General features: G+C 43.4%; 1 protein-coding gene and 1 long non-coding RNA gene across 2 annotated transcripts in view; one reads left to right on the forward strand and one right to left on the reverse strand.

The window, feature by feature from the left end:
• Positions 1–1,662: 1,662 nt before the first annotated feature.
• On the reverse strand, positions 1,663–8,569 carry LOC121140798. The gene is made up of 2 exons (XR_005877713.1): positions 8,439–8,569; positions 1,663–3,376 (listed from the first exon to the last, which is right to left on the reverse strand). It is a non-coding gene; the product is annotated as an uncharacterized LOC121140798 (long non-coding RNA).
• A 352-nt stretch (positions 8,570–8,921) lies between these two features.
• Stx18 (syntaxin 18) overlaps positions 8,922–23,317 on the forward strand; it is a 100,563-nt gene continuing 86,167 nt past the window's right edge. The window contains exon 1 of the mRNA XM_005068831.4: positions 8,922–9,089. Within this exon, the coding sequence (XP_005068888.1) occupies positions 8,922–9,089 (168 nt within the window). The remainder of the gene's footprint in view (positions 9,090–23,317) is intronic.

Genomic DNA, 23,317 nt, shown 5'->3' on the forward strand with positions numbered 1-23,317 from the left:
AATCCTAGCACTCTAAGGTGGGGTAGGATGATTCTTACTTCAAGGTCAGTCTGGGCTACACAAAGAGACTGAGGGAGAAGGGAACAAAGTAAGTAGGAAGAGTGAGTGAGCTGCCCAAGACCACAGCTTCTTATTCCCTGAGGACATTTGGACAGAGAAGAGTGGAAGGAAGCGTCGTCCCCCCACTCCCCCAGGGGCAGACAAACAAGGTCAAGAAGGGAGAAGGAGATGATCCGAGGACCTTGCTGGACTCCGTGGGCCCATTTGACAGACTCCCAGTTCTGGGCTCCTCCCTTCCAGAAGGGGCTGTTTCCTTGCTCCAATCAAGTTGGTGCTTCCCCTTCTCCCTGCTTGGGTCTTCTTTTTTTCCTGACAGTCAATTCTTCCTGGTCTCACAGAATGACCTTGGAAAACCCCTAGCTAACTACCCAAAGACCTATCACAAGGCTGCATCTGAAAACAAACAAACAGTAAGCAACCAAGATTTTTAAAAAGTCTCAATCAGACTGTGAGCTATTAAGGACTGGGAGCAGGCGTGGTCTTCAAGAAGAGAGTGGGTCAGAGGTCTTCTGCTGTCACAATGGATTAATCCATTACAGGTTAATGAGTTAACTGTGTTCATTTGGAATCTCTAGTTTGCTCCTGCACAATCCAGAAAAAAATTATACAGAATTATACCATAAAGAGTCCCACTAGCAGGTTCTACTCTCTCCAAACCCCACCCACTCAGAGAGTCTTCAAACAAAGAAAAGGCACCAAAAAGCCCAGTTCTGCATTCTTGGTGACTATGGCAACTTCCTCCCCTGTTGCCACAAGCTGACCAAGTTCCCAGCTAAAGCGCTCAGTCTTTGACCAAACTTAGGCACAAACCCAGCTTGTGGAGGACATGTCAACACCCCTTGCCTAAAACCAATAAAGTCTCCCTGCTTTAGTTTGGGGGTATGGCTCCAACCAGCCTCGATCTCTTGGACTGGACAGCTCACATGGGAGTTACTTTGCTGAAATAAACTTGTTATACCTTTTCAATTTGGCTTGCTCTGGCTTACTGTGTCAGCAGAGAAACTCATTATGTGTGTGTGAGGGGGGGGGCACAGAAAACCGATTAATCTGTAGTGGGTGTGTTAAAAAGGCCAGAGGGGCTTTTCCTTGTACAAACTGCTCTCCTATCTGACTTTACATTTCCTTGGGATTCTGCAGAATCCCCAGCAGCAAGAAGATTATCATCTGATGTGTCCCCTTCACCTTGGACCTCTGAGCACCCAGAACTGTGATAATTGTGATGGTTAGTTTTAAATGTCAACTTGCTATAGCCTAGAGTCTCCTGGGAAGAGAGCCTGAATGGGGATTGCCAAGAGCAGGTTGTCTTTGGGCATGCCCATGGAGATTATCATGATTATTTTAAAGTAGAAACTCAGCCCACTGTAGGCGGCATCATTACATAGGCTGGGCCTTGAACTGTGTAGAGCGAGGAAAGCTGGCTGAGTGAGAGCAGCAAGCAGAGGGCACACAAGGGCATTTGTTCCTCTCTGCTCCTGACTGAGACGCGGCATGTGCCGCTGTTTGAGATCCTGCCTTGATTTCCCCTCAAGGACTGCAAGCCAAATAAAACCTTCCCTCCCCAAACTTGCTTTTTGTCAGAACATTTTTTCACAGCAACGAAAATAAATCTTTATATTCTCTCAGACATTTTATTGTAGCAAAAGGGCCCAAGAGATGCTCCATGATCTTTGTATTCATTTTCTGTTAGTTCTTGACCTGTTCTAATGTAGAAACTTGAGCTTTATTTCATATTTTCTACACCCAGTGCAGTGTGTGTGTACATGTGCAAACACACGTGCGCGCGCACACACACACACACACACACACACACACACACACACACACAAAGTATTTCAGTTCCCAAATTAAAATTTTTTCAGAGACAAAAAACAAGTCTCTCTATGTAAAGGTTATGCTAGCCACCCCTACTTCCAGCACCCAGCTGGTCTCAAAGCACTCCACAGTCAGACCATAAAGAAGCTTAACATGTGACCTTGGACAAGTCACTTGTGTTCTCTGAGAGATGAAGAGTGTTGGTCTGGCTAATATCTGAGGCCTTTCCAGTCCTAGGTTTCCTTAATTCTGTGACTATCTATAGACTTATCTAAATAATCACAAAGACTACTTCATGCTAGAGAAACACAGTCATAATAAACTAAAGCAAAACCAAATGCCCTTCAGTATCCTGTTGTGAACTATAAAATGTCCCTAAAATTACATTTTCCCCTTGAAACAGGATGTAGGAAAAATATTTTCCTATTAAATCCTTTTAAAGTGCAAGGGAAAGCATTTATTCTGTGATTCGCCATCCAACTCAATAAAAAAAAGAGAGGGTTCGGTTGTCTTAATTCCAGAAGACACTGTCAAACGGCAGAGGTGGAAACTCAAGCTGGAAACCCCACTGCCCCACCAGCAGCACAGTGCATGAGTTTTCTGGGGGGACTCTTCAAGGTTATCTTGAGCAGTTTATTCTGCTATTATGTCAGGGGAACCAGTAAATACGTTTTTATGAGGTGATTTATGAAACTCCTGGGGTGGAGAAAGCGAGAGCTAGGAAGAGGTCACTCCAACTTTCAAGTCTGTAGGGGCAAGGAGAGGAGTTATGTACTCTGACAAGGAGCAAGCAAAGCAGGATTTGGGCCTGAAGAGTGGGAGAATGGGCCAGAAACTTCAGGAAAATGTTACCTTGTACTTGGGGCATCTAAAAGTTTCTAGATTAAGCCTTTTGGAGGACAGGGGTACTTGTTTCCTCAGTTTTGTAGAAACTAGATCATTGTACACATGGGGGATGGCAGGAGCAGATAGGCATGCTTTCAAATTGTATCATAAAGATGTTGTGCTGCACACGGTGCAGAGGAAACAACACAGACATGTTTCTGTGGCTCAGCATACATGCACTTCCCAAGACCGTTTGTCCTGTGTTAACCCCTCCCTCCCAGCCCAGATGCCCTTAGAGGAGCACAAGGCCAACACCAGCAGAGACTAACAGACGCAGCATTTCCAGCATTGCCTGAGTCCAGACACTCACTGAGGGAAAGGGGCAAGGGATAACAACGAGAAGCAGACATTGAGAATGCCAGCAGGGCTGACCATCCCACAGAAGGGTGAGTCTAAGTTCTAGGGAGACCTAATGCTTTTGTCTTCCCCTGATTCTCCCTAATAACCTTCTAACAAGAGATGAGAAGGGAAATATTTTTAAGGTGGTAATCTGCCATCTGATCTCAATAAAGAACATTTTTGAAGACCCGATTCCACTTCTGCTCACTGACATCTGTAAGTGGCAGGCAGCGACGAGTTCTGGTATTTCAGTAACGGACAGAGAGCAGGCCCACAAATCCTGTTCAAGAAAGAAAGAAAAAAAGAGTAGATGGATTTATGTTCACCCAGGATGACACAAGTGGGTTCTACCAGCTGACAATCACCCCCCCCCCATTTCTGTTGCAGCAGAATAAGGGCACTTCCAAAGATGTTCTGAGTCCCACCTTCCAACTATCTGGACATGTGTGCTGCATAGCATTGAGGTTACATATGTAATTAAGGCTGCTGATTAATAAGTGTCTTTGTCAGTTTTCTGTTATTATAACAAACATCTGACCTAATCATCTTAGGGGCGGGGGTTGGGGGGAAGGGTTCATTTGGCCTCACAGATTTGGAGTCCTAGTCTACAATAAACTGGCTTGTCATTTTGTGTGATTTGTGAAACTGAGTGTCTCAGCAAAACTGCTCACCTCAACATAGAACAAAGAGAGAAAGACGAAGAGACTGGAGTTCTCTTTTAAGGCACAACCCCAGTAACCTGTACACCTCCCGCCATAGCCCTTTTTATGACTTCCCAACAGTGTCAGACTGGAGGCTAAGCTTTTACTTTATGGGACTGTAGGAGAAGTCGGCAGAATGCACTCTTTTCAAGGCCAAAGCAAGAAGTTCCAAGTTGAGTTGCTTAGAAGTGGTGATCCAATCAACTTCCACAGATTTGAAAATGAGATCCCATGGGTGCTGCCCCACAACCAGATGGCAACTTCCAGAAAGGGTGAAGAATGCTTAGGAGTGGTCCTTGCTCAGAGAAGTCATGGTGGTAGGCAGTGTTCCTGACTTTTAAGGGGAAGCTTGGGGGAAGTATCTGCCCAGTCAAACAGCTAGTTATTTAGTTGGGATTCAAACTCAACAAGTGGTTCTGTCTCTGGTGCCTTGCGTCGGTTTCTCCTTCCAATACGTCATCCTCTGGCAATTGTTTTCTGGATTTCTAAGGTTGTTTCAATGCCCCAGAAAAATTGACTAGCTATTAAAATCCGTGAGCCTCCTGCTGTCCAGAGAGAAGAAAAGCAAGTATGTGATCCTATGGCTGCTGGCCAGCCAAGTCTCAGTGTCTGGGGTCTATGGCTTCAACAGAGGATGCTAGCTACAACAGTGCTTCTCTTGGGCTCTTCTGAAGACTTTTGTTCACCAGGGCCCACATATGCAGGCTGACAGTCCAAAGATAGTTTGATGAGGAAGCTTGCTACAACCAGGCTCTTGAACATACTCAATGTGTCATTCCAGGGCCATATGGGTAGGTTTTGAGTAGAGTTACAAAGAGAAAATACAGTGGGGCATTACCTGTGATCTGAATTCTGCCAGTGACAGGTTTAGTTGGGATAATTTCAGGATAAGTCAGTAACCCTATGGTGATTGCCTGAGACATGGCAGAATTCAGATCACAGGTAATGAATGCCCCAACACATTTGCTCTTTGTAACTCTATCTCAAAACCCACCCATACGGCCCTGGGATGGCAAATTGAGTATGTTCAAGAGCTTGGGTGTAGCAAGTTTTCTTGTTGGACTATCTTTGAGCTGCTAGCCCACAAATAATGACCCAAATACTTATTAGTAATGAAAGCTCAGCCTTAGCATAGGCTTAATCCTAACTAGTTCTATACCTATTAGTCCACGTTATTTTTCGTGGCTGGGTTACCTTTACTTGCTCTGCACTTCCCATCCTGCTTCCTTTGTGTCTGGTTCTTGACCCACCTTTCTTCCTCCCAGCATTCTCTCTCTGCCCAGAAGTCTCGCCTATCTCTCATGCCTTGCTACTGGCTTTTCAGCCTTCTGTTACGCCAGTCACAGCAACACATCATCACATTGTACAAATATCCACAACACCTGGGTCCTGTTTTATCCCTGTGAGGAGACCCTTGCAGTAGAGTGTCTGCTTGATCAGTGCTACTGCTCTGGGACTGGCTCACCTCCTCACCTCCAATTCTGGGGAAAGCTTGTCATTCACTGACCTCTGGAGTGGCTGTGAAAATGTGGCAAGCATCTCTTCTTTCAAAATGGAACATCTTTCCAGGTTGACAAGCCCTACTTCAGATATTACAGGCTGCTGATAGAACTTGTAAACAAATCCTCTTACATTAAAGAAATGCATTAAAGGAGAAGCTGTCAGTAAGAGCTGAGACACATGTTTTGAGTAATGCATGGGCCATGTGCTGTTGGTCACTGGATGCCCTAGTCACTGCATATTCAATGAAAGGTACCCTTGTTGGCATCCTTTCTTAAGATTAGGCTCATTCTCTTTCTAGCCTTCCTTTGAGGATGGATGGGGGTCCTGGTCAGATGCAATTCTCTGAGAATGGAGGATTGTAGGGAGATCAAACAGACAGGGGAAAAAGAGAACACAAAGGCAGGTAGCTGCAGGATTTAAAGTCAAGAAAGACACAGACTGAAGGCAGCTGGAGATGACTTGTCTGCAGGGAATGAGTGCCCAAACAGAGACAGAGGACCAAAAGACCCTCAAACTAAATGAGGCAGGCACAGAAGACACCAGAAAATGGAGGGAGGGTGGGAAGGAAAGAGAATTATGGCATCCATTTGTTTCCTGGGGTTTCAGTAACAGATGACAACAAATTTGGTGATTTAAAACAACAGACTTTTATTTCCCACAGTCCTGGAGGGAGATCAAAGCGTTCGCAAACCACACATCCTTCTGAAGCTCTCAAGGAAAAATGGTCCCTTGCTTCTTTCACTCCTGGTGACTGTCAGCATTTCTAGGCATGGGGCTACATCTGTCTGTTATCTGCCTGTGCCTTCACATTCTCTTGTCTCATCTTTTATATAGTTACGGACTTTAGACCCTTTGGTGTCATTCAGAGTATTCTGCTTAAGACCTGTAACTTAGCTATATTTACAGATCCTGTTTTCAAGTAAATTTTGGGTTCTAATGCCCACTAGATATCCTGTTCATCGAATATAGGGCCCAAGAAAAACCTAGAAAGGGACATAGTTCTTGAGTGCCCATCATTTAACTCATTACAGGGTGGGAGAAATCCAAAGCACAATGAAACAAGTCAGAAGGTCAAGACAAGTGGCCTTTTCTGTGGAATGTGCCAAGGGTTTTATGTTTTATGTACTCACCACCACTTAAGGTTGTAAGTCTGTCTGAAGTTCACTTGGGTCCCATCTCCACTACAGCATTCTCTGCTTTTACAGATCCATACAGAAACCTTGGGGACCCATTCCCACCTCTCTAACCACACCCAGCTGCATCAAGCACATGGCTCACAAGAGGGCAACACCCACATACTAAAATATTTTCTGGAGCTCGGTGTTCCTCCCACATAAAACCCCTTCCCACTTATCTACTCTCTAATTTCCTGGACCCTCCGAGAGCCTGGCTTCCTCTTCATTCTCCTAAATCCACTCCCCCACTTTGTTATGCAAGGCAATTTAATTCTCTTTCCATTTATTCTGCCCCAGGCTTACCTTTGCATAGCCAAAGATTCATTAATGTCTCCATAAAACAAAGCACCATTTATGCAAGATGCAAGGCAGAATCATTGGCATAGATTTTGTTCTCTCTCTCTCTTTCTCTCTCTTTCTCTCTCTGTCTCTCTCTGTCTCTGTCTCTGTCTCTCTCTGTCTCTCTCTGTCTCTCTCTGTCTCTCTCTCTCTCTCTTTCCTCTCTCATGACCTCCTCCTCTTCCTCCTCAAGTTGTATGGACATTTTTCTTCAGGAATGATGAAGTGGCTATGCTTAATTCTTTTTGTTATATGCATATTTCCTTTTCATATATTTCTTCCAAATATGCCTTTAAAATGGGTTTTCAAACACTTGTTCTCAGAAAAATTATGCAGGGCTTTAAACAATTTTTGTTGGCGTCAATATTTATCTATTGATAGTTACTATATTAGAAATAAAATGGACAACTTAGAAATATTTATCCACCTAAAATAATCAGGGTAAATCTATTACATATTAGCATAAACATATTCATAGAGGAAATAGTTTTCAAAACAATAAAGGACTCGGTAAGAAGAATGGGCACTTGCATGTTTGTAATTCTCTTTTAAGTCTGGCTTAATAGAAGACAGCTGCTCTGCATTTAGCCTATTGTAAGATCAGTGTCTCTGGAAAACTCAGCCACACAACTGATTAGGACATGCAAGTGCAAAGGCAAATATGATCCCAGGGTTAGTACGAGACTAGCTTTCCATCACCGACTGTTAAAAGCCGCATTTTAACACACATCATAGTTGGGTTTCCTTCCTAAGGAAAACAAAAAACAGAAAAGTCCATATTGAATTGAAACTGAACCACAGGGTCACACCCCTGGACAAGAAACTACTGAACTCCAGGCATCTATGACTGATGAGAGAGGGAGAGTTAGCATATCCAAGGGATGGACCCACTAATTGGTTGTCCAATACAAAGTGATTACCCAACCATAGACACACAAACAACAACAACAACAAAAAAAAACAGACTCAGCAGGTTGGGCTTATATATCCATGGGTACTTATACATATATGTAATATTAATAATCCAGGAAGAAGAGGCTATCAATGTGTGACTGAATAGGGGAATGAGGAAGGAGTTGGAGGGAGAGGAATTGAGGGGGCTGGAAGGGGAAAAGGGAAGCATGAAGGGAAGGGCCGAGGGAACATGGTATAATTGTATTTTAGTTAAAAGTGTATACAAAACTAAATGAACCATGAGCCAAGCTTTCAGAAAAATCTAGTCAACTTAAGTAACTCTCTTTCTTCCCCCTTCCTCCTATCCCTATAACTGTGATTCAAGAGGGCACTTTTCAAAACTACATATTGAGGATGAGCATACTATTCAGGATCAAGGCCAGTCTGTCTCATTTTTGTCTGACTCCGATACATTGCTGCAAGCTCTCATAATCTCTGCTCTAAGCCTCTTCAGCATTATATGTAAGAAGACTGAGAACAACCATATTATCAACAACGGCAATGTCTAATGGCCACGTAGTAAGAGTCAAACAACAGGAAAACGTTTTACATGCGTCTTCTGTTTTAATCTCTGTGTATTCCAAGAAAGGCACTGGATTCGTTTTACGAAATAGCTGAAGGTTGGAGAAAAAAGCCCTCTGACCTCTAACTCTGTTTCTTGTACACTTACCCAGTCCTAGCTCTCGTACCCAGATGGTTGGTCATCGTTCATTGCTGCTCAAAGGGGAACCCTTGACACCAAAGGTCAAAGGTGGTACTCCTCGCACCTGTCAATCAAACCGCCTGCCTTCTAAAGAATCGTAATGGAGCACTTTTTCTGGTTCATGACACTGTCGTCCCTTGAACCCCAGTTCTAAAAGCACCGGGAAGTTTCCGAGCGTCTGAGCTTGCCGGTTTGCAGCGAGGGGAAACAGGTGCGGGGACACTCAGTGTTTCCCTCCTTCTGGAGTGGAGATTCCGTGGTGGGAGCTGAGCCGGGAACCTTTCTTCACTCGCCGTGGTTCAAGGGTGGAGAGCGGAACTTTTCTTCTCTGCTCACAGTTCCCGGGCGGAAGCGTGCAAAAAGAGGAACGTCCCTCAGCGACCGGGCTCTTGCCGGGGTCGCCTGCTGCTGACGTGTGCCGACCGGCTTCTGGCTGAGGCGTGGGTCGCTATGGCGGTGGACATCACACTCCTCTTCCGGGCAAGCGTCAAGACAGTGAAGACACGGAACAAGGCTCTGGGAGTGGCGGTGGGTGGCGGGGCCGATGGCAGCCGGGATGAACTGTTCCGCCGAAGCCCTCGGCCCAAGGGAGACTTCTCCAGCCGGGCCCGTGAAGTGGTAAGCTGGTTGCTATGGAAACGCCGAGCGGGAGATGGGGGCGGATCCGCACCCGGGACCCTGGACCCCGAACTCGACCCAGTCTTGTAAGCCCCGAGTGAAGAGAGGGAGTCTTTCGCGAGACAGAAGAGTCGGTCTCACGCAGCCGACAGCTGGCTAGGGGCAGCGACAGGTTTATTCTAAGGAAAGAGGGACGCGTATCCGAGCACGGTAGGAAGCAAGACTTAGAGACGCTTGGTTGTCCATGTAATTAGGAAGTTGATGGCTAAGTTGAGGCAGTGAGTTCGCTGTCACTGCTGACTTGAGTGCCAGTGAAAAGTTCTCACAGTCCTTCGCTTCCTGTTGCAACGTTCAGCACTCTACCTTTGCCCTTTTAATGTGCATGCGTGGGCCTCCTCTTGCACATAGGGTTTAAGATGCACGCTCAGCTGAACTCCCTTTATATTTGAAACAGACTTTAAAAACATCATTGGCAGCCGGGCGGTGGTGGCGCACGCCTTTAATCCCAGTTCTTGAGAGTCAGAGGCAGGCAGATCTCTGAGTTCGAGGCCAGCCTAGTCTACAGAGTGAGTTCCAGGACATCTGGGATTACACAGACAAAAACAATCAAAACAAAAGAACAACAAAACTCCATTGGCTTCATCATATATATCATACATCACATTTCTTATTATCCCTGTGTCACATTGAAGGGGACATGTCTGTTTGAAGTGAGAGGAAGGGAAAATAAGGTGTCCTCACTCCCTGCCCTGAGTCTGGCTAAACCGTTGTGGAGGTTGCTCTCAAACTGTGTGTGGACATCACAGTTTTGATGTGTGAAGGCCCTTCCTGAAACTGGTGGTTTATTATTAACACCGCACAGATTTTCAGTCCTCAGGAATAGGGGATTTGGGAACAGTAGCATTAAGAAGCACAGTTCAGCTAGCAGCCCTGTGGGGAGAGAGCTTTGCTATCAGTTGGACTGCTCCCTAAGTGTTGAAAATGCATTTTCAATTATTTTCATTTAAGAGCCTCAGGGATGACAATTCTTTGAAGGTTCAGGCAGCCTCAGGGGTGGAAAGACGGCAGCACATCTGCGTTAAAGGGGAAGTATCAGCAATGGCAAACAGTCGAACCTATGCATGTATTCTCACATGCTGCTTCTGACCACAGAAGCCAACACTCATTTCCCTGTAGATCCTGTGGTTCAGAACCCCTCAACTCTGTGCCCTAAGAGTCATTACCAACTGCTGGGCTTGACGTTAAGTTGAAATCTGCTTGATGTCCTACCCAGCAAATGGTTAAAAATTGATTGCATACCTAAACAGAACCTAGACTTTTCAGAACAAGACTTTTAAAGGGCCTGGAATTCATCTTGTTCAGACTAATCGTCTTTATAGGTGGGAAGACAACACTCAGACAAGTTAAGTGACTGGCCCCAAGTCTTTGCAACTGAGGTCATGTCCGAGAGCTGGAGGTAGAAGTCAGCCTTGCTTTGCTAGTTTTGTGGTTTTCTTCCTCTGGTTTTGTATCTTAGATACCCACCTGAAATTTTAAAGGATTTATTTTTATTTATGTCTGAGTGACTGTGTGCCATGTATGTGGGGGTGCCCATGTCAGAAGAGGACATCAGATCCCCTGGAGCTAGAGTTATAGGCGACTGTAAGCCAACTGACATGGATACTGGTACCTGAACTTGGATTGTCTGCAAGAGCTGTAAGCATTCCTAATCACTCTGTCATCATTCACCTCCGCCCCTAATAATTTTAAACAAGGTTTTTGGAGTTTTCAGTGTCAGAGTTTTTTTCTTCTTGCGAGTTCATAGTGCATGGGACTTGGAGCAGAAGGGCTTGGATTTGAATTCTTTCTGGCTGTGTGAGATTGAGAAGTTACTTAACTTCAGTTACCTTTTTTTTTTCTAAGAATAATCACCACTTTAGAAGGTCACTTGATGGTGACAAATGGTGTGCAAGTGCTTGTGAGAGTCTGAATTCTTTGCTTACAAGTAATAGTAATTTACGAACCACCCAGTGTTGCTGGAATTCTTTCAGCCAATAGTCTTTGAGGTAATGGCCCCTTTGGGGCAGGGTCTCAGGGACTACATATGGATCGGGAGCAAGTTCTTATTCTCTCTTGGGTGGTGGTCAGAAGGCGGATGGCAGAATCCATGGGCTAAGGGCAGAAGACCTCGGTGGCTCTCTACCTTGCTTTGTCATTTGTGAGTCATTCTGCAATAAATACCTGTCTTCCCTTTATCCAGGCTTTTGTGGACTCTATTATAATTTTCCATTACAATCAAAACCAGAATATGTGTGTTGGCTCACATAGTTATGGCTTGGTGTGTCTTTCTGTAGCTCTCATCCACAAAACTCCAGGGGTGAACCTGTTCTTTCTTGAACCCCCAAACGTTTGTTGTGTTCTCAGGAATAATGTTCTTTAGTTGGCTAGGCCACATGTCCGTTGCAGTCTGTGGCCAGTAGGTGACTTGGATATTCTGATTACAGCCCCATCAGAACCTTGGAAGGGGAGTGCTGTGTTCAGGATGGGGACAAAGGGTGGGCAAATGCATATGTAACGGTGCCGGACACACCTGACATTACTGAGCACACTGTGTATCCACCCATTGCTTGTCTATTGAGAGGTGCTTCCGCCTTACCTGCTTGTTGTCTTGAATGACTTTGGGAATGGGCTGGGCCTAGAGATGCTGTGTGGTGATAGCTCTTCTTCCTTGTTAACTTAATAGAGGGTACGGAGACCAAGGGAGCTACTACCCATACCCAGAGCCTAGTGAGCAACCCAGCTGCATATCCAGAGCAGGAGCTCCCGAGTAGCACAGATTCAGAAGCCAGGAAAACCCCGTTAACACTAGATCTGCCAGGAAGTCACTGCAACCTCTCAGGCCCAGTTACCACATTAACAAGACTGAGAGCTTAGACTAAATAATCATGGGAACTTCTGATAAATCACAGATGTTTTAATTCCAAGTAAGGTTATAGTGATTCTGAGTTGTTGAGAAACCTCCTTCCTTCACACAAGATTAGGCAAACAATGAAGTTTTGTTTTTTTAATTATATCTTGATTTTGTGAAAGTTGAATTTTATTTGTTGGTTTATTGTTCATGTATCCATCCTTAAGAATTCATTAGCTTCAGTTCTTGGCTGAAATCCAAAGTTCTTTTTAAAAGTATTTATTTTACTAAGTGTGTGTGTGTGTGTGTGTGTGTGTGTGTGTGCGTGCATTCACGCACGTGTGCATATGGAGGCCAAAGTGGTTGTCAGATCTTCAGGATTGGAATTACAGGTGGTTGTTAGCTGCCTGGTGTGGGTGCTGGGAATCAAACTCAGGTCCTCTGAAAGAACAGCAAGTGATTTTAACTGTCAAGCCATCTCTGTAGCCCCCTAAAGTTCTTAGAGTGTCCCCAAACCAGGTGATTTGGCCTCATCACCTCTCTGTCCTCACTTCTCACATGCCCCCCCTTGCATTCTTCTGCTGCCATCCTGTCATCTTTGCTGTCCTCTCACCAGGCACCTTCCTACCTCAGGGTCTGCATCTGTTGCTTCCTTTACATGGAACACTGCTCCCAGAATCCACACAGATTGATCTCTGTTAACTTAAAGTGGCTCAGATGTTTCCTAAATGAGGCCTGTTTATATAAAGTGGCATCCTTTTTCTCTTCCTTGTAATGTTTTGTTTTCATTGCTAACAGATTGTGTATAGTTTACTTAGTTTATCTACTTGACTAAGGGCTCCCTAGAAAAGAAAACTGCTCTGTACTGAATCCATAGCTTCTAGAACTGTGCAGGAATATAGGTTTGCAGTGCATATCTCTTGAATTAGTAAGTGCTAATTGACTGTATCTCTTTGCTTTCACTTATGGGGCTATCCAGGCATCCTTCTAGTTCTAAAAATGTGCAGCCCTAGTAGGTCTCTTGACTATTTCAGATGTAGATTTATACTGAGCCCAGCATCTGTTATAAATAGTAGCTTTAAGTTTTATTAATGAGGTTCAGGCCTTCTCTTAAGGAGAAGCAGACACAGTGCAGTTTGGGGGTGACTGACAAGTGTAACTCTCCAGCACCAATTCCTCAGGTCTTCTTTGATTTCCCTCTGAGAGGCCCCAGTATTAGAGCCCAGTAAGTGAGCTGGAACCACCTGGATTGTTATCTGGAGGGGCTGGAAATAGATTTTGCCCAGAAATTGGCTGTAATCCTAGTTGAACATGGGTTTCAGTGAGGGAACACATTTCAGCATCTGGCAGCAGGTGCAAAGAGCCAGAGAGAAGCAGAGGCAGGAGATGGGGCCAGACTCTGGGAGCAGGGAGGAAAACTGTGCAGCTTATATGACAGCTAGAATCAAAGCAGGGGTGTGTAGAACCACACTGACCTAAAAAATATTAAGGCAGAAACCTTTTTGCAAATGAAGTAAAGGGTGGCTTTGAGGAAAGCTGGGATGGACAGGGATGCAGGAAAGAGACAGTCATTAGCTGGCTTTCTCTTCTGCCTTCCCTTTTCCTTCAGGATCCTCAGGAACCTGGCGTTTTAACTTCACAATGTTGTGTCTGTGCCTTATAACAACAATGTTTCTTGTGTGTAGAGCTCAGTGCCAGAGACTCTTATGAAGTCAGTTGTGAGCTCTTTCTGTGGATTGCCCATCTGGATTTTGCCTAGGACTTAGGAGGACTGCAACTTTTAAGTTTCGTTTTTCAGTAATTGGTTTATTCCATTACCTGATTGAATATTTGATGTGTATCAGGCATTGTGAGGGCACAAAGAACTTTGAAAATACAGATAAAGGATGTCTAAGTCTCCTAGAGGAGAATTAATGAAAACCTCAGAGAGAAAGCAGTAATTTAATTGGGCCATCAGGGTTGAGAAACATCATACCAAAGTTAGAGAGAGATCCCAGTGTGCAGGGAAGTGTGTGAGTGGAGACAGTGAGGCACAGCAGAGCCAGCGGAGCAGAGACAAGACAGGGATGAGAAGGGCTGCTTTTGGGGGGAGACCTGGGTAATGGAGTGGGTCCTTAGACACGAAGCTGTTCTGGATTGCATAGATGAGGGTGCAAACTTTGGACTGCAGGCTAAATCCAGCTTGCTCTCTGTTAATGAAGTGATCATGTTAACTTTCATCAAATAGGCTTAGAATGCTTATTTGATACCGAAGAACCTTGAACATTTTCAGCATTTCTCAGAGTTGATTGATATTTTGATTTTGAAGTTGTAAATTCAGAAAATGCTGCTTTATATAAATGTATAGTACAAAAAATGGCAGAAAAAAGTATGCTTTGGGCAATTTCAGAAATTGTATGCTAATCTGAAGCCAAAATTCAATGGACATTTTAAAAATGAAAATCAATTTGGTAATTCAAGCAGAATTAAAAAAAACATTCTAACAAGATACAATCCAAAGATACACTATCTAATACTTCCATACTGAGCAGTGATGGTGTTAGAAGTCTGTTTTCTGTACTGAAACCATCACTCCAGGAGGAGAAAAAACTTTGTCTCTAGGATCACTGTGAGTTCTTAACATAGTAGTCTTATGTTTAAACCATGGTGTTTCAGGCAGTGTTGGCTGGCATCATGTGGTGTGACAGCAAGTACAGTGGTGTGTGTTAAAAACCAAGGCAGCAGCGACATCACACATTGACATGGCGTGGGGTTGAGTGCTGCCAGAAGCACTTCATTATGTGTTTGAGTTTGAGTTAAGTTTTGGCCATTTTGCATCCAGAAACTGTTGTTGCCACATTTTTTGTCTCCTCCATTTCCAGTTGTTGATTATGAATTTCTTGTGGTTTGGGTATGAAGTGTTTCCCTCCTCCTACAGGCTCATGTCTATTAAAATTTGGTCTACAGTTGGTGGTACTATTTGGAGAGATTGTACAATCTTTAAGAGATGAAGCTTATTGGAGGAAGTGAGTCACTGGAGGGCAGACTTGATGGGGAATGCCCTTCTGTGTATATGTTTCTCTTACTGGTTAATGATAAAACACTGATTGACTGATTGACCAGACAGGAAGTGATGTAACTGGGCAGAATCAGGATATATAAGCAGGACAAACAGGAAATCACTCTCTTCTCTACAGAGACACTGAGCAGTCATCCTGTAGCAGGCAAAGGAGTTGCAGGTTCAGCATTCCCCAGTAAGCCAAGATCATGTGGAAATACGTGGATTAGTAGTTATGGGTTAATAATTAAGACAGAGCTAGCCAACAAGAAGCCCAAATCAATGACCAACAGTTTCATAATTAATATAGCGTCTGTGTTTTTTTGGGGGGCTCAAGGACCTCAGGACCCGATGGGCCAGAACCATTTACATTACACAGACTTGTGGGTTTATCCCTATCCTGGTTCTGGCCTGAGTTTGCTGCTTCTTGATCCACCAAGATGTACGCAGGTAGCTTTATGCTCCCGCTGCCATAGACAGGAGCTGTCCCTACCATCAAGTGTTCTTCACTGTCATGGTCATCACCCTCTCAAACTATGAGTTGAGATATTTTTTTCTTCTCTAAGTTGCTGTTGTCAAATATTTGTTCTCAAGTGATAGAGAAATACAGGGGTACTTACCTGTGTTTAGTATGCTAAGAACAGTCTGGAATGGTTAGTACTCTCCTCCTCTTTTTAGCTTGCAGATCACCAGTAATTCATCGTGTTACCCATTAAGATAGACCTAAAGTAATCCCTTCCATTGTGACAATTTTAGTAAAATTCTTCCTGTCTAGGACCTAGCTTCATCTTAGAAGATCAAGAACAGATTTGTCCATACACTGCAAATAGAACCTTGTCTGTCAGGGCAGGTACCAACCAGCTTTTCACCAATTTATAAGTCAGAATACAGTTGACCTTCCACTTCATAGGGTTCTCCTATAGAAGCTGTGCATTCATTCAGCTGGGGGTTAAATTTTTAAAAACTGCTTGTGTGCTGAGCATGCATTTATATTCCTTCTTGTCACTCTTCTCTTAGTAATCCAGTCTAACAACTGCTTACCTAGCAGTCAATTGTATTGTGTTATAAGCATTTAACGTATGTAGGATGGCAAATCCTGGGCCATTTATGGAAGGGACTCAAACTTCTGTGGATTTTGTATACATAAAGGTCCTGAAACCCATCCCCTGTATCTCTGGGAAGATGACTGTGCCAGACCATTGGCTTTTTGTGAGTACTGTAACATACACTCAAGAAGGCCCACATTTTCAAAAAAACTTCATTTTTGTGCATCTTCTTTAGGCAGCAACTCTGTTAAGGTCTTTGTGTGGTTTATCTCATTAGTATTTCACTTTTTAAGGGTTTGAACTATGATGCCAAATATATAATGGTGATTATATTGTGAATAATATGGTTTTAGAATTCATGTGAACTTGATGCTTGAGGTTTGTTATGTAGAAATCCATATGGACTCCCTCTGGTGGGTGAAAGAGCAAGGAGGTCTGTGGATGTCAGTCATCCTATAATATGAACTACTTATGATTAAAACACATCGGGTTAGGTGAGGTGGGTTACACCTTTAATCCCAGCCTCAAAAGGTAGAGGCAGATGGATCTCTGAGGTCAGGGCCAGCCTGGTCTATACAGTCAGTTCCAGGCCAGCCAAGGCTGCACAGTGATACCCTGTCTCAAAAAGCCCCCAAACAAACAAACAAATAAAATTATCTTAAAAAGAGACTCCTTGAAACTCCTCTTAGAGAACACATAAACTTGAGAAATGAGAGATGAATTTGTTGAATAAACCCAGTAACTTACACAGTTGAAACATTAAATGCAGGGAGCATTTTCCGTCCTGGCTTTCAAGTTCTCTAAGTCTGGAGATCTTAGTGTGTGCTACTTCCTACAAATTGTGGTCTAACATTTACCTGTTCATCAGCATGTTCTCATCCTGGGGCTCAAGAGTTGGGTCACTGTTTTTTCTTCCTTTCATAAGATGTTTCTACCTATTTAGAATCAGTGATAAGAAAGCTACTAAAATGAAGCTCTGCCCTTTCAGGGGCATCTGCAGCTCGGATTTCTGTAGTCTAAGTAGAAGAGACAGGCAGCATGGTATTGCGACTCATGAGAACTGATAAAGGAATTAAAAGTGTATATTTTGAGTTAGAAGTCCTTTTGGCTCTAGGCAGTAATTAGCTGTATGGCCCTGCAGACCCCTACTGTCTGCACCATTATTCCAAATGAGAGGTTGTGAGTAGATGGTCCTTGGGAGCCTTTGCATTAGAATAGTTCCATGGTTTGTTCAGTTTCTGTCCTGAAATTCCTAGGATGTATTTTAACATTCTTCTTGATGGCAATTGCTCATTGCCTTGAGACATTTTCCCTAAGTTCCTGTATGCACAAACTTTTTTATTCAGATGAAACAGTGACTGTTTTCAAGGTTGGCATTTTGCATTTTTTAATAGATGAGTTTAATAATGGTATGCACTTTCATAATGAGCTACTATCAGCATACATTTTGAAGTTGACTATTTTTAAAATGTAATAATAAAGGTAGTATATGCTCATTAAACAGAATAGAAAAAAAGATTAGCTGCTGTTAACAATTTGATGTATAACTTTCTTGACTCTTAATTAAATGAATATAAAGTTCTCCTACAATAACTATGCATCTGTTCTGTGCCCCTCCCCCATTTTTGTTTTGCCTTCTATTTCCTATGTTTTGCTGCATTGTATGTATGTATGTATGTTTGTATGTATTGCTGTATACCACTAATTTATTATGCTACATATCTATTACCTGAATATCTGCTGAAATACTGATACTATTTTGTTACCACTTTAAAAAATTGGGTATTTTATCAAATTTGTTTCAGATTTATCCTCGCTTCTTAAAAAACATCAACTAGAATTTTAGTTTGTTTTATGTTTAATTTTTTTCTCATATAATAAGTGTGCATATCTTAACATTGATAAGAAGAAAATGATTACTGGGTCATTTGAAAGCATTAAATTACATGAGAACTTACTATGAGTTCTGAGTGGCAACTAGTAGCTAGACATGATCACTCAAACCCATAATTCTCTGGGAGACCGTTGCAGGAGGATTGTCACAGTTTGATGTTCCTTGGGCCGTAGTAAGCTCTGGCTAGTGGAGCCCTAAAGAGCAAGTATAGTGGGTTGGGTGACCAGCGTAACAGTGGGTGCTAACAGGAAGGACTCTGGCTTTCCTAGGCCAGTGCGTGCTTGCAGCAAGTGCTGTGAAGTCAAGTGGGGGTGGGTGGGGGGAAGTTTGTGGCCTGATCATGAAAATGTACAGACAGTAGAGGTGATCCTGAATCCTTTTTTAAAAACTTTTTTTTAAGTTTATTTAACTTTCATTTTATATGTATTGGTTTATATAACTCCTGGAACTGGAGTTATAGACAGTTGTGAACTGCCATGTGGGTGCTGGGAATTGAACCTGAGTCCTCTGGAAGAGCAGCGAGTGCTCTTAACTGCTGATTCATCTCTCCAGCCCCCAATCCTGAATCCTCAATGGCCACTTGAAATGTAAGAGAAGCATTTTCAATCATAGAAAAAAAAAAACACAAAACAACAACAACAAAAAAACCAAGCCGGGCGGTGGTGGTGCACGCCTTTAATCCCAGCACTTGGGAGGCAGAGGCAGGCGGATCTCTGTGAGTTCGAGGCCAGCCTGGTCTACAAGAGCTAGTTCCAGGACAGCCTCCAAAGCCACAGAGAAACCCTGTCTCGAAAAACCAAAAAAAAAAAAAAAAAAAAAAACCAAATCCCCAAAACAAAAACAAAAACCTTTTAGTAATAACCTTGAAAAGAAATGTAAGTGACCCAGTTGTGTAGTGATTGGCCTTGTGTAAGTTGTAATCACACCGTGAACCTGGGAGGGAAGAACAAGTGTTGTAGAGGGATGAGGTAGTCTAAATTAGCTTGAAAATCTGATACAGTTTCCATCAGAATCCTAACAGCTTTTCTGAGAGGAACATGAAAGTAGTTGCACAATTCATTTAGGAAGACAGATGTGAGGACAGGTGATTGACTTCTGAATCAACAGGAAAGCGTGTGTTGGTGGAGTAGGAGCGCTGGCCTTCTCAGGTACAAAGCATGCCAAAGCCTAGCTCTAACACATGCGTGTGATGTGACTTGTTCATAAAGCCTTTAAGCATGGACTGTGTTTCAAAGCTATCCATGCTTTTAAGGAGACATGTAAAACGTTCTCACACCTCTGTTTTAGTGTATGTACACTCTGAATGGACTAGAGAATTAGTTATGAAAGCAAAATAGAAGAAAATGGAAAATGAATGCCGACTTACCTTGCTTCTAGAGGTGGAGGGGTCTTTTTGAGTTTGCAACTTAGCAGCAGCATTAATGATGTAAATGATGATAACCCTGATGAGCATGGGGGGTTATTAGGCAAACATGGTATGCCAAAGAGTTGTGTCAGGGCACTGGAAGAAGTCCTTCACTGTCTGGTTAGTTTTAAAGGTCAATGCCTAAGGTCCTCAGAGGTAAAACTGAGGACAAAATCTCAATGCTATGCTGTAACCTTAGCAAAGAGGGCATTGCTACTTGAATAATGGACTGTATGCAACTTTGTTCTGCTCCTGTCATTCAGAGCTTCCTTAATGAACACACACTACTGTTGCCTAGAAAGCGATCAGAAGTGAAGCACCTAGAAGATGAGATTTCACTTGTGGTAGGACTTGGGGGAGAATTCAAAGCTTTTGATTAGAACAATGTCATTGGTAAGCAGTATGCTATACATGCATGTATTAAGTGTGCTGTGGAGGGGCCCTTATTGATGGGATATGTGTGGGAAAGCCTCTGTAAAGGGAGTAACTTGCCTGTAACTCAGCTAGTTTCAGTTCAGAATCTCTTAACCTGTCCAAGAAAATCACCCACAAATGCTGCACTGACCTCTTAGCTTCTTGACTGTCATTGTAAAAACAATTAGCCTTAACAGTAGCTGCTGTCACTGAGCACATACCCTGCTTGGCCTCGTGTAGCAACTGTCATTGACTGTCTATGAAGAAAATGAGGTTCAGAAGGTCGAGCCACCTTCCTGGATGATGTCCCTAGCACTGGAGATGTGAAGAGTGATGAGAGCTCTCCTCATCCCTGGCTGGCCTGCCGCACTTGCAGGTTCTCAGGTGCACATTTTTCCCTGGTAGAGCTGCACTCTGTGGCATCGCATGAGCCCGTTGGACCTCTGAGCTCTGCTCCTTGATGTGCTTTCACATCATTTGTTGACATTAGAAGCAATTTGGCCTATAAGTCACATAGATTTGAAAGTACTTGACTAGTTTGGGGGGGCGGATGAAACTACTACTGTTGAACCATGCTTTGGGGGTGTCTTTAGACTTTCCCTTCCCTCTCCTGTTTTGTCTTCCTCACTGGCTCTTTTTTAAAAACCGTTGTCTGTGATAGATGTGTTTCTGTTTTTAATAATTAAGTGTTTAAATTGTTGATGTTTTAAAAAAAGATTTATTATGTATACAGCGTTCTGTCTATATGCTTGCATGCCAGAAGAGGGCACCAGATCTCATTACAGATAGTTGTGAGCCACCATGTGGTTGCTGGGAATTGAACTTAGGACCTCTGGAAGAGCAGTTAGTGCTCTTAACCTCCAAGCCATCTCTCCAGCCCCCCCGATAGATGCTCTGGGGGAATAGGAAAAAAACTTCAGTGCTAGTGAAATCACTGAGGAAGAAGTAAACTCAGTTTATAGACATGAGAAAATAATGATTCTGCTTTTCATGAAGCATGCTGGATCCTGAGATGGTTTTTTAGAATTACACAGTGAAGCAAGGGACCTGTCATTTTACTTTTGGGTATGGACATCGCCCAGGAAAGGACCCTAATGTGGGGGAGGAAGCTAACTACTGCTCAGGGCCTTGGCTGTGCATTAAGAGTAAGGAGTCTACTTAGGTTCTGCTCTGAGATAAGGTTAAGAAAACCATCAATTTCCTAGACTCTAGAAGGAGACATTTATTTAACCATTGATTATGAAGCATCTCTGATGGGCCACACTCATGGTTTTGGTCCAGAGAGAAGAGATGAGTTCTCATGAACTTTGGTAAACAAGTGTACACAGAGACTCTGTGTCTGAAAGTCAAAGCCATCTCAGGTAAACTCTCAAGGTGTCTATAAGTGATTTGGAGCCCTTGACAAGGGAACTTTGAGGACAGGGGATTACTTCTGGGTAAAGTTGAAAAGAGCTTTGGGGAAGAGGTGCCTTGAGTAGGTCTCTTAAAGACTCGTACATTTTCCATATGTGGGAATGAAGAGAAGAGAGACAGACTAGGAATGATTACAGACTCTAAGGTGGACACTCAGGATGGCAGGTTGGACTGAGTAAAGCTTAGCTTACCCAGGAGGAAGATGTGTAGGCCTGGGATTTGCCATATAGCCCTTGGCCTTTGGGATCCACTCTGCATAGCCCTGCTGCCTTTGTCCAGGATGCTGATCTTAGTGGGTAGCATGCCAGGATGCCCTTGCCCCCTGACTTCTCGTGGGAGTCAGTGGGGGAGGTTCCAGTGGGGATATTGGAAGTTTGAATGAGAGGAGTTGGTTTGGTACCTGGGAACTGGCTTTGCATCCACAGCCCATGACTCCATTAGGTGTCTGCTTGCCAACTAGATCATCTTCACCTGTGTAAGTCAAACATCTTGTATATCAGGATGGATTTAACCAGTAGGGTGATACCAGCCAGCCAGCCATGTCTCAGTGCTACATTACAGTACTATTCTAGGTGACTCTGGGAGACAATGCCAAGGGGAAACTCTATGAATAGTACTTTGGACAATTCATCTCTGTCTCTCTTTAAGGTGAGTTTGGTTTGATCTCTGTTTTTTTCCCTTCTTTTCTAGCTCAGCATTGCAGAAGAAAAGTCAAGTACTTTCAACTTCAGTGTGCTTTTTCTCAGTGATTTGGCAGTTCATACCTTTCTTCCAAATACAACCTGAAAGGTTAGAGGTGGTAAATGGCTCCATGGCACACTGACTGTAAATCTGAGCTGAAATGGAATCTGTAAGCCATTATCAGATTCCAAATCAAGCTGCTGTGGCCTTCTCCAGTTTTTGTTTCAGTGAAAGTGTGTTTTCATTTTGTCAGTGGACAGTTCACACACCTAATATTAAAAGAGTGTTCACAGTGAATACTTGATGTGAAAGAGACTAGTTAAATACTTCAACTCCAAGGGATTCCATTAAAGTAATAAGGAAATTACATTTAATTTTGAATGGAAGAAAGATCTTTAATGCCATTGCCATTAGGCATTTATCATTTACACGTGACGCTGGTTTTTGCAAGTGAATTCCTGAAGCACAGTTGGTCTTTATATAGGTAAAAAGAAATACCCCTGTGGAATGCTTAGTTTGATGTCACCTTGACAGTGGAGAAAAGCATACCTCTCCAAAGAGTAGAATGTGATTGTTGATTGGAAACTTTTAGAGTTACAACTTTTAGCTCTACCTTCCGAATAAGAAAAAAATATATAAATGAGTCCCCAGATGAAGGTGTGGTGGGGTACTTCATAGACTTAATTGACTCCAGACACAGACTGTGATTTGTAAGCAAGCAGTGACAAGAGGAAGTGAAATAAAAATTAAATTAAGGGTAGGAAGGGAAGAAAGAGATATGAAGAAAAGGTGACGAGTTTTCTAAAAGCTCCTAAATACATGTTTGTGAGTAAGGAATTGGAAGTCTGCAGCCATGTCTCAGTTATGTCAGAGGTGAAATCTGGAAACATCTCAGTCTCCAAACAGGCTCCCTCTCTTGTTTAAGAATGTCTTGATGTTCTTTGCTTGGTGTGGTCTTGTGAGTTCAGGGTTTGTCTCTGAACCATTTCTCTGATAGCGGCATAGCGGCATCTGCTGTGAGGCACAGGACAGGGTGTGTTGGAGGACAGCCTTTTCTGGTTACATTTTGACACTTTTGTAGCTCATATAAATGTCTAGGAACCAGCTTTCCTCAGTGCCCACCACAGTTGTAGTTGTCTCACTTATTTCCATCCCCCTTTCCTGGGCATCCCTGTCTGCTTAGTGACCCAGCCCCAGAGGACAGGCAGGCCTTTGTCCTGCTTCCCTTACAGCATCGAGCACGTGGTTCAGCACATGGCTGGGAGTGAAAGATGTGAATTAGCCACAGTGTTTTCTCTCATGTCCATTTCATCGTGGCCATGTGGGTTCAGGCCTTGGCCACCTGGGGCTTGAACCTGTGGAACAGCATTGGAGCCTTAATCTCTCTGGAGTCTGGTCATTTCCATCCTCCCTCCCTCCCTCCCTCCCTCCCTCCCTCCCTCCCTCCCTCC

This window comes from Mesocricetus auratus, unplaced genomic scaffold, assembly GCF_017639785.1.
Source record: "Mesocricetus auratus isolate SY011 unplaced genomic scaffold, BCM_Maur_2.0 Super-Scaffold_100006, whole genome shotgun sequence".
In the NCBI taxonomy this organism is placed as follows: Eukaryota; Metazoa; Chordata; class Mammalia; order Rodentia; family Cricetidae; genus Mesocricetus; species Mesocricetus auratus.